This window comes from Homalodisca vitripennis, chromosome 2 (genome assembly GCF_021130785.1).
Source record: "Homalodisca vitripennis isolate AUS2020 chromosome 2, UT_GWSS_2.1, whole genome shotgun sequence".
In the NCBI taxonomy this organism is placed as follows: domain Eukaryota; kingdom Metazoa; phylum Arthropoda; class Insecta; order Hemiptera; family Cicadellidae; genus Homalodisca; species Homalodisca vitripennis.
This window is the reverse complement of record NC_060208.1, coordinates 77,606,236-77,621,426: the sequence shown is the minus strand read 5'-3', so window position 1 is coordinate 77,621,426 and position 15,191 is coordinate 77,606,236. Positions and strand designations below refer to the sequence as shown.

Here is a 15,191-nt window from a genome sequence, read left to right as displayed (position 1 = left end):
AAAACTGCTGAAATAGTAAGGCAAACCAACAAAACAACTTTATGATTGTTTGAACAAGATTAGAAAGTAATTATAGGTTCCTAAGCGACGAACGACAAACATCACAAATTCCCGAAAGATTTATCAAAGATTGTAAACCAAATTGCATACTTACATAATTATGTGTTCTATGGAAAAAGATTAAGTTCCATCTGGCTAATTGCAAGTTCGTTTTATTTATAGTGGTAGGGTGTTAGTAGTTTCACAGATAAGTTCATAGAACCCATTTTTAGTGGTCGTTTTGTTTGAAGTTTATTTTGGACGAAGGAAGGATTGTGAAGAAAACAGTATTTTCTGGACATTTGCCATCGTTTAGTGATACACAAAATCACTAACGCTCGTTTCGAGATCTGCAATCTGGTTTCTGCGTTAGGTGAATAACCAACCTAACACATAACTACAATCTGTAGATTAACATAAACATATTATGCCAGAGCCTTGTGACACGCTTAAGTCAGGAATCAAAAGAACCATGCTGTGTATCAACTTCATTCACTAACTCCAAAAACAAAACTTAAAACTAATTATTAAAACTGAACTGCAGAGTACAGGCCACAATAGGTCTGCACTCACCGACCAACCATATAGAACTGACCAGAGGCCAATAGTGATTGTCACGGCAGAAACAAGATGGCGGCAAAAAGGGAGGAGACAGGAGTGGGCCTTTGTTTTATTATTGGTTCACTTTAGATTAACTGCTTAAAACCATACTGTCTCCGCATTGAATAAATAACAGTATGGAAACAAGTTAAGGATTTGAATCATATAACAGAATTTGACTGAGTAAATTTCTAAGTAAAGTACAATGTCCCATTAATGTATTGAAGAAAATGTTCAGATACAACCCAACCAATAAAGTTACACAGATATGAAACGCGACACAATTAATGATAGCAAAGTAAGAAAGAAACTTTTTTTGCAGTAAATGCCAGCTCAGTTCTTGGCAGCTGTTATGCGGGCGCCTACTCGACACCATGTCAAGAAACTGCGCGGTCGATGCCTCAACCAATCAGACGTCAATTTATGGCAACAATCGATCACAGGTCATTGACTTCCGGCACCTCAACATCGATTAGTCTTCCTGGGTAGGTGGTTGGGCCAGACGACGCTAGGGAGTCCAGCATGTTGTCGCGGAGAATAGAAACAAATACGGGGCAAAAAGTTATTTATAAAATCTTCTCTTCCCCAACCGATTTTTAAAAGTTCTCTTGCTAGAATCCCATCTGAGAAAATCTTTAAGGTGAAATCCCACATTCGGCCATTCAATAGACTTTCGGTTATGACTCGAAGTCCATGTTTTCGAGTTCATTAAATACGGGATGGTGGGATTTATAAACAAAAATATAGAACGTATGAAAATAGGCTATTTATGTAAAAATAACTTTAATGCTACATCAGATTTTACGGAATGGTGTTCATTCAATTTTAGACATTCTTATAGAAACGAAAAGGGTGGAAATGTAATCGTCTCACCGTAACTAACCCTAATGTTGACAACGATTACGCGTAAATCCGTTACAGATTTAATCGTTACCGTCGTCGTCGCATTTATTCGTAAAAACCTGAATAATCCATGATCAGGCATTATACATGAGGTAAGAACGCTTAATTAATTAGGTAACGCAACAAACTGCAGTACTAACTTATATAAGTATTGTATTTACCTAATTTAACAATTTTTAAAAATGGAGACAAAAGTGACAGCAGGTAGGCCGAGCTGCCGGGGTTTGACTGTGTCTGCGCATTGGGGCGCGAAGGTCGCCAAATCCTCAAGCACAGAGTAATAAGGTATATATACTTTATTACTCTGTGCCTCAGGGATCTTGAGGCTTGGACAAACTATACTTTAAAAGACGAGGCCGGCCGTTGATGCTATGTTCGACATTATTATACCGATAACCTGAGGAGGCGACTATTAAATTATTCCAATATTCATTAATATTTTAAGTGTACTATAGCGTCTAAAAAAGTAAGTATGGTGCTTTAAGTAAAATATTATCAAATTACACACGCGCGTACACATTTTTTTATATATTTGTTAAACACTTTTGTATAGTTTAGTAGGCCTACAGTAAGGTCTATACTGAAGAATTTCTACTTATAAAGCACTGGTGACTGATTATTCTCAACGTTCTAGGAACAGTTCTTACAGAACAAATTTAGGGATACGCGATCCGAACGAATGTCCCTTCGGGTGTTATTCACAAAAGAAGCTAGTTGCAGCTTAAATAACGATCAAGAGAGACGAAAATTATTAGATAGCTTTGTTTACTTGATCACAGATGTAAAATAAAACTCAACAAAAGTGCATCCAACTCTTCAGAAAAAAAGGTTTGATAAGTTGGTGAGTTTCGTGTATTCGTACATATGCTTACTGCTTTAGGAAGCTTAATATAAAAGAGAACTAAAGGGAGCTTCAACAACTAAAACCTGCAAATAAAATGACATGTTGTGTGCCTTTTAGCTATTTGATCGTTCCTGACATCTTCTTTGTCTATTGTTTAAAGAGTAAAGGTATATCGCCATCTTCCCTAAACTATTGTGATTTTAGTCTCTCCAAAACTGATATCCTACATATATGTAAAGTAATGTTTGTATATTTTAAGTAATAAGCGAATGATTAATAAGAAAATGCATCGTCATAATATACGACAGTCTTCAGTGAGTAGTCGGAAAACATCTTTTTAATGATTTGGTACGGACAAGGTGCTTAATGTAATGAAAAGAAAAATATACTTTTGCAGTAGTGTATTTTTTCGTTCACAATTACGAATGTGAGTATTTATCTAACAGTTTTAGAAAACATATAGGAATTTATCAAATTTCTACTTTTCTAGTCTGTTTGTTTTGCAAAACAACCCAGAATCACCAAGTGAAATGTGTACGTCAAGATCCATCCTCACCCTACCGCATTCACCAAATTGTTGGGTGTGGTATTTATTGAGTTTATATGGAGACCGTTTCTTACATGGTGTAAGGAGACAGTGTCCTACATGTAAGAAGACATACACTTACATGATGTCTCCTTAAAACATGGCTTATTAAAAGTAGTTATTTTAATAAAGTAGGAAACTAGGTAATAAACTAGGAGTAGGCTACTGTTTTAACTGATTTTTATATCTACTGCACAATTAGAAACTGATTTATTTTAGAACTCACCTATCCCCTTTCCAGAGTCTGTGTGAGACAGGAAAGCGTACGAGGACCGCTATTACCCGCCCAGACTGGGACATATGACTAGGGTCTCGATTTGCAGTCTTGTGGACAAGCGGAACCTAAGTTATTAGGAGGTGGTGTGAAATGTGAAGTCGATATTGGCGGTCTTCACTTAACATATTCCTGTTCTCATCAGTAATTGAACAATATATGGGTTTGCAATAGATTACAGACTTTTCCCAGCAATTAAATCTCCTTCCCGACAAAGCACGATAAAAGATGTAGACCCTGGAATGTTGGTACCTAATCAATATTATGATAAATTGGCGAAAATGAGGTCGTCGAAATGCTAGAGGCTTATCTGATGTCATAAATGGTTTTATAGTTGGTGAAAGACAATATTCTTTCATTCAGTATTGTTTAGTTCAGACAAGCGAGATTAAATGCTTTATGTTATCGTCAGCCGATAAAATCGATAAAGATAAATGCCTAATATAAATTCTTCAGGCGTGAAATTCAAAATTGTGAATAGATTTTCAATATTGTCCTGTTATGACTTTTGTTTTTCTCTTCTAATTCTACACTTTTGGACGGTAGATGAAGAATCAATATAGGTTATCAATTCAACGCCTATGAACATTTGATGTATGCCAGCTGTAGTCCGGTCCTGAACCCCAAACTGTCACTGTTTATAACCTTGAACTATCATCCGCCACTGGAGTTTTTCAGACGACGTTGCATAGTTAGCTTTATCTACCTAATCCCCTCGTCTTCAATAGATATTTATTCAATAATTTCCGAGTATTCTGTATTTCATAAATTTATATTTTAGGAATTCCCGATAGTATATTAAGTTTTCCGGTTGGACTTCTCATTAACGTTATGTCGATGTCCTGCCAGTACATCCCCAGTTTGTATTTCCTTTATGGAGACACGAATCTCTTGAAATGAAATGGTGTACCAACGAACTTAGCCGAATTATTTACAAGATCAATATTTTGGTAACAAGTTTCAACTTGTTTGGGCTTTTTTGAGACAGTTATCGTTTCCACAAGCCGCATTATATATCACACATTTAGATAGCATTGATTGTATATAATATCTACCTAAATCACTAAAGTTAAACACTGACTATGTTTATTGTTTAGCTGCGGTAAGCCCCACTATATATTAATTGATTTATATGTAAACACACAGGGAATTAAAACTCGGAAGGGAAACGTGAAAGTCTGAAACTTATTTGTGCGCATAGTACCAAAACTGGGACCTCAGGAATCTGCAGAAATGCTGACGGCTTGTAAAACCTCTTGGTATTGGATTTAAGTAAATTATTACAGAGTACGTTATATTTGTCTTAGCATTGGCAATAAAAATACAAAAACAATATAACCTATTACAAATAATTTTCTGCTAGTAGACTGGTTATCTAAAAATGTTCATTCAAAATAAAACGTTGTATAATTTAATACGTTTTATACTTGAAACATTTAATAAAAAAAGCAAACAAATAAAGATATGTGGTATAAATAAAGCATGATATAACGGGTGTTTATTGGATTTTTTTATTTACTCGTACACTCAGATCTTAATAAATTATGTACTACACAAGTGGTCAACAATTATTTCGAAGACTGACGACTTTAGTGTCGTGATCGTGTAGTACGAACACTAAACAGATCGATTTGATGTAATAACTCTGTAAATGGAGTAATAAAAGTTCACTTGGTTCACGGCCAAGCGTAATGCAAGGCTCATGAAGGAAACATGAGGACATTAACTCTACCAGCTGAAGGGTTGCATTTAACAGTTGAATATATTAACCCTGGTGCACACCATGACCAATGGCATTGCATCGATTCAACAGTAGAGGGCAGCACGAGGAAAAAAGTTGTTGCAGGAAAACTGGAGATCAACTGATAAGCAGTGCGGTCATCGACTGACGCTGCCACTGTAATCACCAAGCACAGGGCAGGCAAGAGTTAGCATTCTACACGCAAACAGCTGATCGACTGTCTCGACGCGTTTATGGGCAAAGTAAATTATTGAGCTGTGATTAAAAAATTTCTTGCCTACTTATATAATTGAGTAATTTGTAGCCAACTTCAACTTCAAGTATTTAAGCACCCAAAATTGTATCTGAAAGCTATCGATTATAGATTCAATACATTAATACCCAGAAAGGTAACAGCAGTGAGGTGAGTGAAGAAACTGAATCTGTAATAAAATTGAAGTTAGTTACAGATGCAACAATCTTTCTCATAGCACTACTAATTATAGTCTTGAAAAACTGTAATTGATCATCGGTAAGGGTGGAGTTTTTAAACCACAGACAACGACAGAAGTCCGTAACTTTTACCCAAACAAATCCTTATCGTAAATTTAAATCTTTAAAGGAAGTATTTGTCTCTGTCTTTGGTGCCATTATACCAACTTTTCATAAAGCGTTTCACTCGGTAGGTAGTTGAGTAATTATTGATTCAAGACTAGAGTGAGCTGCGATTTCCTCATCAAGATAAGAAATGCGGTCATCGAACCAATGCAAACTACCTCTTGGCAGTGGCGAGGGGGTGGGTTGGGAAGGGTTGATAGCCGTCTTAGCACGCGAACAGACCATATACAATAAATAGCCTTGTGTAGTGACCACTGGTATTTCGCCACCATTCGTCATCTACACACAGGTCTAGAGGTCAACGAATAGATCATATAACGTGCAGGTGGTGTTTTGTGATACACCTTTCTTCTGCAGACATTAATAATATAAAAAGCGGTCGGGAAGTGCACCGGTAGACGAGGGTTCTTTGTGTATGTTAACTACAAGGTGTAATGCTTAATGCTGAGTGCTACTGTCTACCTTTGTTTTCAAGAGTAAATACTCCCCAAATTTGGATTTTGACTTGCGATGTTTTTGCTGAAAGTTCTATATAATGCACCAACCTTTCTCTTGAAAAAAGACTCTTAGATGTGATCATCTTAAGTGGCTAGAGGTGGAGTAAAATATAAAAACCTTACTACACTTGTAAATAATTAATATTTATAATTATTATTGTTGTCAATAAATACTAAATCTACAGCGTTCGTTGTTGTTACTGAATTGTATAGTGTTATTTTTTGCTACTATCAAAAATTTCTTTATAGACTGCACATCTGCTCAGTAGATAATAGCGACCTTAAAGATAGTAGATTATATTTATCAGTTTACTGATATACGTTCAAATGAATCGCATGCAGTAATCGGTTAAACAAAGTACAAAGACTTCATCACTTTTTACCTCAATTGTTTAAAAATATATAGTTATATCAGAACAAACTATGAAATCGCCATATCAAGATCCATTCACCAAACATGTTGTAGACAGTCCAGTTGGTGATTAGTATTAGCTCTGGGTTCAGACACAAATATTAAAGAATGTCTTAGTAACACACGGACTGTGTCGACCACACACTAACAAAGCTCCCATAATGTTGTTGTAAAACAATTTCACTCTGGGCCTGTATCTCTACTGTATATAACATTTTTCGATATTAATTTCTAGGTACAACACACAAGCAAGAAAATCTATATTCCAAATTCTGATATGATCAGTCTAATAATAAATGTCACTGACCACTGCCTTCTAAGAGGGTGGTTTTCTGGCTGGTTTATACATGCCAATAGAACATTATCTGAGTCTAGAAGAGACAATATTGTCACTCATATGTTCTGGGCAACCTGACGTCCAAAAGCGACATATCACTAACGTCAAATATTGAGATATTTGCGACTAGGGAATAACTTGATCGATAGTTCTAGTTTAAAAGTAAAAGCAAAGTAAAGAATGTTTTATTTCATCAGGCGAAGTTAAGGCTAAGAAGCCTTCTGTGATATTTTTAGGACTTTCCGACCCATCATCAATGACCGAATGGCAACTTGCAAAAACAGGATCGCTCCCCATACAAACAAAGCCACGCTCGACGTTTGATAATTTTTGGAATGGGACTAATTTAGTTTTAATTGTTTCAGTAAACCTATACATGATAGAGATGCCTCCTTCTTTCACTTTGACTGCCAGAAGCTGGAATTTGCCCTCTTCGAAGGCGGAATGGCTGAAACAGTACTAACGATAATTTCATAATGGCTGCAATGATCTATACTACGTACTATAGGCCATCCTGAATATCCTGTCATTTAAGACAGGAGATTTAAGTGCACTATAGGTTTTATCACATTTTTATAGTGAATACAATTGCTGCTTATATACTATAGTTTCGCAGTGTTTGTTCATATTTGACTTAATACTTCCCTTAGCTTCAGTTAAACCTATAACAGAATATGTCAGGGTTATTGAGAACCGGTTACAAACATAGCTAAAAGAGTATAAGACAAATTATTTTCCGTAGGGCTCTGCTCCAAGCATGTTTAGTATCATGGGGAAACTATAAACCATAAAGTATCTATTCGAATTTAGAATTTCCGTCGAATAAATCAAGGCTATACCATTTTCTGTATTCACTGTTTGTATCAGTGGTATTGTCTCTTTTCGACATATTCACCACGTGTCGCTAACAGGTTCCGCTGAGTTTGCGTTGTTTCAAATTCTCGAGATGACTTGCGAACAGATACACAGACAGACAATCATACAGAAAATACAATTTTACACCCCCACTCCAGCAAACAAAAGAGAAATTGTGTAGTTTACTGAGTGATAGGTTTCAATGGTGCTCAGTTAGAAGAACAAAACGTATGTTTTTCAAAGGATGCCCTATGTTTTGGAAGGGCCAAGGAATTATTTCCTCGGGGGTTATAAGTGGTTTGTTTTTATGGAAACATTCTTTATTTTTAAAGGCAAATGTTAAACATTCCATATTGTATATACTAGGAAAAGTAAGTAAATTATTTTCTCTAAAAACACCTTTACCTGCTTGAAATCGGTTGGGTCCAAAAATGACACGTATGACCCTCCTTTGAAGAACGAATAGAGATTTAACCTCGGAGGATTCGTAACCCAAAATGATTAATCCATAATTCAAGTAGCCTACGTGTGGAAGCAACCGTAATACTACTTGCGAACGAGGCTAATCTGCGCAAGGCAAACAGACTACTGCTTAGCTTTTTTGAGACTTTATGGATATGGTTTGGAAAGATAAGTTAGAGTCGATCTGAAGGCTCCCTTCCAAGGAAGTCCGTAGAAGAGTTAGAGCCAAGGCTGATATTTCCTATAAATATATCAGACCAACTTTAATTATTTACACGTTCGTTGTCGCGATATCGTGCGGACTGACGGTAAATAATTTTTTCAGTCTCTCGATGGGCTTCGCCGACCCTCAGCCAACATTATTGCTGACAATAGTTTGTATCATAAAGCTTTGGCTCCCTTAGGCCCAATTGGTTAGAATAATGACCTACGTATTGGCGATAATCGGTTAGATAATACGGACTCTGTTTATGTTCGGGTGGACGAAATATACAGGCAACTTTTGAAAATATCCGTTTCACATCGAATATAAGACTGCGTATCGAAAGGTGCTGTCAATTAATACCGACAGTTATACATACAAAAAGGTATAAAACAGATAAACTTTGAAATGGTTCGTTATAGGTCGACTTCTAGTTCCAGTACATTCAATGAATTTATATCAACCTATTTTGACTAATAATAAATACTATGGGCAAGTAAAAGCTAAACTGTGATGAATACGGCTAAAAATAAATAAATATCGGAGATCATTTAACTCATATTAGAACTTCCATACATTGTAACCTATAATGTATTGGTACATCTATAACACCCAGCCAGTAATAGGAACTGTTGAAAACTGACTAGATTTCAACATTATTTAATTGTTTTAATAAATAGCACTTATTATAATACGTAAAAGTCCTAGTATATTCCATAATATAACCTAAAGATGCTATTGGTCACATTCAAGAATGACCTTATAAATCCTACTTGTTTCAACAATATAAACACGAAGTGAAAGTTTATTGTCTTAACTGTTGGCCTCCTACACCATACGTATATAACTGACTGATAAATTATTATTTTAGGAGTTGCAAGGTTGTCCAGGAAGTGACCTAGTTAAGGGTAAGTGGAAGCTCAATATTTGGCAGAACCACAGCCTAAGCTGCACGCGACCCCGTCCTGACCTTCATCTGTCTCCATCGATTGGCAGACAGTCGGACAGCTGTTTAGTTTTAATCAGCTGTTACTTTTAAACAGTTGGTTTCGTTGTTTGAATGGTAGAATAAAATGATTTTACTTGCAATCAATATTATGATGTTCAAAGTTGACCTGCTGAGGTTTGTTTGTTATACTTCTAGTGGTGTTCCCCTAAACATTTAGAGCATAATATAAAAAAGACAATGTTGATTTTGGTAAAAGAAACTTGATATTTACTTCTATTCTATGACTGCATTTCTGTTTCAAACCTACTTTTATCAATACAAATAAAAATATAAAATATGTTTTAAATTTATGACAATGTAAATGTGTGTGTAGGCGCGCGCGCGTTTACAGGGTTTAAAAAAACCTGCGTTGGCTTTATAATTCCTGAAGGATGATAGGTAAAGCAATAAAAATTGGTACATCATTACTGCACCTATAAATCTACTTAATGGTCTTTATTAGTAAAGTACAATTAGGCTACAATGCCGCAAATCCGACCTTGGAATGTTCACTCTTTTAAAAAGTACGCTAGTTTTAAAGTTAGAAAAATTTACAATTTAGGTCCTTTTCTAGGTGGTTTAATGTACTTGTCTTGGCCCAAGGAAAGCTAAACTTAGAAAATAAATACTGGACTTAAGAAATTATTTTTGTTAAGGTAGTTATTGATTCTTCACATTCAATAGAGGATGGTCTCTAAGGAGTTTGGTAAAGAATTTTAACGTAAGCATAGACCAAGATGTACATTATTTTAGACGAACAATGTAGTAAACTGAACTTAATAAGAAACTAAAATAAATTACTTTCTTTCAGGTGATTAACTAAGTTATTATCAAAATCTAACCGATGCGTAGTATTTTTAAATTATTGATATCGATCAATAAATAAATGTATTATGTTATGAAATATAAATAAGGCTGTACATTATAGGCCTGTATACAATTCAACAAATATACATTAATTGCAACATTTAACAGTCTAAAATTACTGCATTCTTGAGTCTGTACTTGCAAATAATTAGTAATATCGGCATCTATAATTATATATAATAATTGTATATATATAATTTAAGATATTTCGTCGTTTCAGATTATATGGTCCAAACAGTCACTGTCATTAGATGGGACTCGGTTCTGCAGATCGTGAGCAATTTTTATTTTTTCCAATGCAGATAAACAAACAAATAAAAATGCCTTTTATTTCCAAGCGTTTCTATGTTTACAAACAGCTTTTTAGAATAACTTAGGTCAATAAATACAATTTAAAATAAGGCTTAAAACTACACAAATATACATTATTACAAAAACTTAAATCAACAAATGATGGGTCCTAATCAATCACTAATCTTCTTGTCAATAATTTAATTTGGTACTAACTACAATCTAATTAATCAAAATCCTAAGTTGTAATAATCCTGCTAAACAATTTAGAAGCTCCCCTCCTCAACCCCAACTTAACTTTCGAAACGTGGAGTGTATGTGTAACTTGGCGGGTCCCGTATTGACAGAGCTTCTCCCTGGTCTCGTAAGACCTCTCGTTTAGACACTGTGACTCTCCATGTGACAGAACCTCGTGGATCATGCAGATCAGCATCCGGTACACGGTATCCATTGTCAAAACGCCAGCAACAGCGCGAAAAGGAGGCACATACTCGGAAGTTTTCAATTTTAAAAACAAAAACAATTTCAGTTTTGCAGTTTTTGATTCGTTCTTTGGCTCCTTTCGAGATGCTATTACCAATAATAAAACAAAGCAATAAGATAACGATAGTAAGAAAAAAAATAAAAAACTGAAAATACGAAAGCCTGAAAATTAGTTGCAACTTTGCGAACTCAGGCAGCAGATCTCTAAACCTGTGGAGGCCACTTAGCTTACCGGTGACACGAAATTGCGAATATGACATGATCGAGGAATGTGAGGTCTCTGTCCAGCACGATACCGAGTTTCACGCTGGCACATACAGCCAAACCTTCACCACTCTGCCACTAAGGGTCTCCACCATGTTTTGTAAAGCAAGATAAATACTCGTAATCTCAGTGAACTTGCCCACATTGGGTTTGAGACCACTGTCATCAGACATCGGCTAATATTCTTAAGATCAGAGTTTATCACAGAAGTTGCCTCATCAATATTGCCAGAGTAGCTGTGAGTCATCTGCAAATGAACACCACAATTCCACACAAAATTAGGAAAATCAGCAGTGGCATCCCTTGCGGCATCCTTGTTCCTAACCTTGTCACCTAGCATCTATCTTCCAGGTACGATTTCAACCATCCGATACTACTTTTGCCAAATCAATAATAATGCATCTCCGCCATCAATATTTCATGATTTATCGAATCAAAGCCTTGCGAGTAGTCCATTGTATTACATTTTCCCGCATGTTTTGCACGAAACAAATCGCCGAAGAGATTTACCGGAGAAGTGAATGTCTTTTCTGAAACCAGATTGTGTGGTAGTAAAAATGCGTTCTCCTCTTAGGTAATTCACAATATGTCGAACTACCATTTTTTCCAATATCTTAGAGATAGCAGGTTAAAATAGAGATGGGTCGTAACTGTTGGACACTTTTTGGGGCAGCTATTTTAGAAGGCACACAAGCCAATGTGGTTCATTAATCAAATGTGCCTTAACCATCCTTTTTATATATATATATTTCATTGTTTCCAACTGTTTTTAATTTTATCTCGTTCATTGCCGATACCACCTTCTCATTTGTAACAAATTAAAAAATTAAGTCTCTTATTGCGCCATTCCGCTTGTTCTCGTTAAAATAATTATTTTGCCTACACGAACCACTTTTTCACACCCATTGTAAAATACTGATAAATATAAAATAATAAACATTTTAACACTTATTTAGATTTTATTTGTACAATTTACATTTTGAATTCAAGGCATTCATAATCAGGTACTTGTAGGTTAAGATAAATAAAGTAAATAATTAATAATCGAAACCAAATTGTCATATTTTTTAACTACCTTAGTGGCTAAATTAAAGACAAAAACAAAACAAAAAATGTATTTCAAATTCTTTTTGTTTTTGTGATGTATTTGTATTTGTGTTTCAAATGTATTTTTTAATTTGTGTTGTGAGAAACTTTACAATTTTATCGACACTTTGAATTTGAGTGGTATAGTCCCAGTCAGTATCGGCAATCGCAGCGATAGCTCGATCTCGACAAAACAATCTTAATAGGTGATCATTTTTGGTACTCTTATTTCTTTCTTGATCTTTATCTTTCTTATCTTTGGTACTCGTTTATCTGTCTTACGGATCCGTTATCTTCACTCAATTATGGTCCGCAATACTAGGTGCTTAAATTACGTCGATCCTCGACCTCCAGCCTATCTGTCCACTATACGGTAATGTGGTCTAACAGGGAGCTTAGCTGTTCGTGAACAATGCAATCCCTTATGTAAAGGGCCACAACGTCACTAGCTGTGCCCCTTGGAGGACCTTGTACGTTTTCTTTGCAGTCCAAGCGCACCAAAGTGTATCCTGGTATATTGTACCTGTCGAAGGGGTGACACGATTAAGCCAGATCTCAGACACTCCAAAAACTGCAGTAAAAATCACATACCAATGCACTCATAATTATAACTGAATCTTAACAATGCACTCATAATTTTAACGGAATCTTAACAATCCACTCCAGATAAGTGCCTTTCAGAGGAACAGTTTGAAGCAGGAATGATCAAAACGTTTTTAAATCTAGGTTGATATATCTTGTTGATTATTTTGCAAAAACCTCATATAATTTCAGGATTTTGTGCCGTTCTTGTTCTTTCAAGAACACAAAGAACTGCAAACATGATTTTAGAAATATTCTCCGTTTTAAATGACACAGACAATATTGAAACTTTTAAGAGTGTTTATTTTATTAATTTATAGTTTAATTAAGTTTTTATAACCATTTATGCTGAAATAAAGGACTCGATGTGTGGTAAAAATAATACTATTTATATTTAAGGAAATATGAGAAACAAAACTGAATTATCGAATGACAATTTCCATAACAGCAATAAAGAAAATCGGTCGGTTAAAATGCGTCCTATGGGTAGAGTTGCCATAATAATATTGAATATTGAGCTTGTTTTGGCTTTTCTTGATTCAATCACTACATTGAAAAACACACCAACGAATACTGATAACTTTTTATTTTGTGAGGCCTTTCAATAACAATGATTCTTAGACCAATTAGTTTAAGCAAGTAGCCTATCAGTATAAGCTGCGATCGCAAATAAATAAAATCAATGGTGCAGTTCAAGTCTGTACATTACTGCATGTGCAGTGGTCTTGTATTAAACTGAACCACTTACCGTGGAGCTTATGGAAGGCCTCGTCTTTGGCGTGAGAGACCCCGTCAATGAGATCCTGGACCGGGACGGCGTCCGCCATACCCGTGACTGTCTGACGGACTTTGCCCGCCACCGAGTCATCCTGTAGTCCAGGATCCGCGGCCTGTCGTAGGTCGTAAGGCGGCGCCCCCTGGGGGCTGGCTCCTTGCACTAGCGGTGTGCTGCTGGCGCACCCCATGGCGACTGACTGCCGACCATCCCTGTCGTCCCGCCCCCAACCCACCGCCCTCGGGGGCATGCGTCGGTGGCAATAGTTCACCTTATCTTACAGCTACATTGTATACACCTGTAGTATATCATTATCATATTTACCATACGTTATATGTTCTCATATTATATTTACCAGAATAATAATTTTAGAATTAGTTCTCTCTATCTCAATATACTCAGAGATTCGTTTCTACAATACAATAAATAATAGCAAAATATGCTATACACTTCACTTTATCCATTTACGTATTAAATATTGTACTTGGACGTTTTAATGCAAACCTAATTTTAATACTTAAAAAAAATGAAACTTTTTAAGACGATAAATAGTTTAAACATTTTTCAGGTTTAACAAATAGGCTATACATTTTGAAAATAATAGGCCTACAGTCTATTTCTTTGGAGAAAATGTGCCATTTTACTATAAATATTACTTTTCGCAATAATTAACTTCTATTAGAGGATAAAAATGAAGAAACAATATTAAATTGTAAAAACCTTTATCAACTACTTTGTTTGACGTGTTATAAGTTAGACTTACAACGAATTCTACCAAATTAAAACTCTCCACAAAGTATGTACCGCAGTTTCAATTTTAGTCATCATCAAAACTCAATTTCTTAGAATTTTTAAATAAAAGTTTTAGAAGGACTGGTAAACCAAGAGTAGATTTACAGCTGGTGACTACTTCAGATTGATTTAAGTGGGAAATGAGCCTTAAAATAGTTTTCAAGGTCAAGAACACGTCTCACCTTTCATCAGGTAGCATCACTACCACTATGTGCTAATTGCTTTCCATCTCCAAGGAAATTGCCATAACTTTTCATACAGACAAAAGCTGAAACCTATATATGCTGCTAACCGAAACCAATCAACAGACTAGTATAGTGAGTATAAGAACGCAGATGTAAAGCATGTTATAATATTTATTCCAACTGAAATACACCCAAATTTTGTGAGCACTTTCTTTATTAGCGTTCTGTTTAATATCATTACTCTGTTACTCACGTAATAAATAGTCTACATGTGTAATAAATACAAATCAAAACTTGCAAAACTTGGGCTAGAGCTCTATCTGTCAAGGTTAGTTTTTCAATGTTTAAGCTAGCCTCTCAAGGTTAAATTCACACTATTATTCTTGATTTTAAAGAAGTGTTAGTAGCAACTTTCCGTTCTATTTAAAGTAAGGTGGTGGAGGATCAATTTGCTCTTTTGCTTTCATTTTCATTTTTTGGGCTACGTTTATATTGGAGTTTGAAGCGCAATGTAGAGATATATTTAAAT

The 15,191-nt window shown here is 35.4% G+C and overlaps 1 protein-coding gene across 1 annotated transcript in view; it reads right to left on the bottom strand.

The window, feature by feature from the left end:
- Positions 1-13,935, bottom strand: part of LOC124355690 — a 50,474-nt gene extending 36,539 nt beyond the window's left edge. Inside the window, exon 1 of the mRNA XM_046806850.1 lies at positions 13,659-13,935. Within this exon, the coding sequence (XP_046662806.1) occupies positions 13,659-13,935 (277 nt within the window). The remainder of the gene's footprint in view (positions 1-13,658) is intronic.
- Positions 13,936-15,191: the final 1,256 nt, after the last annotated feature.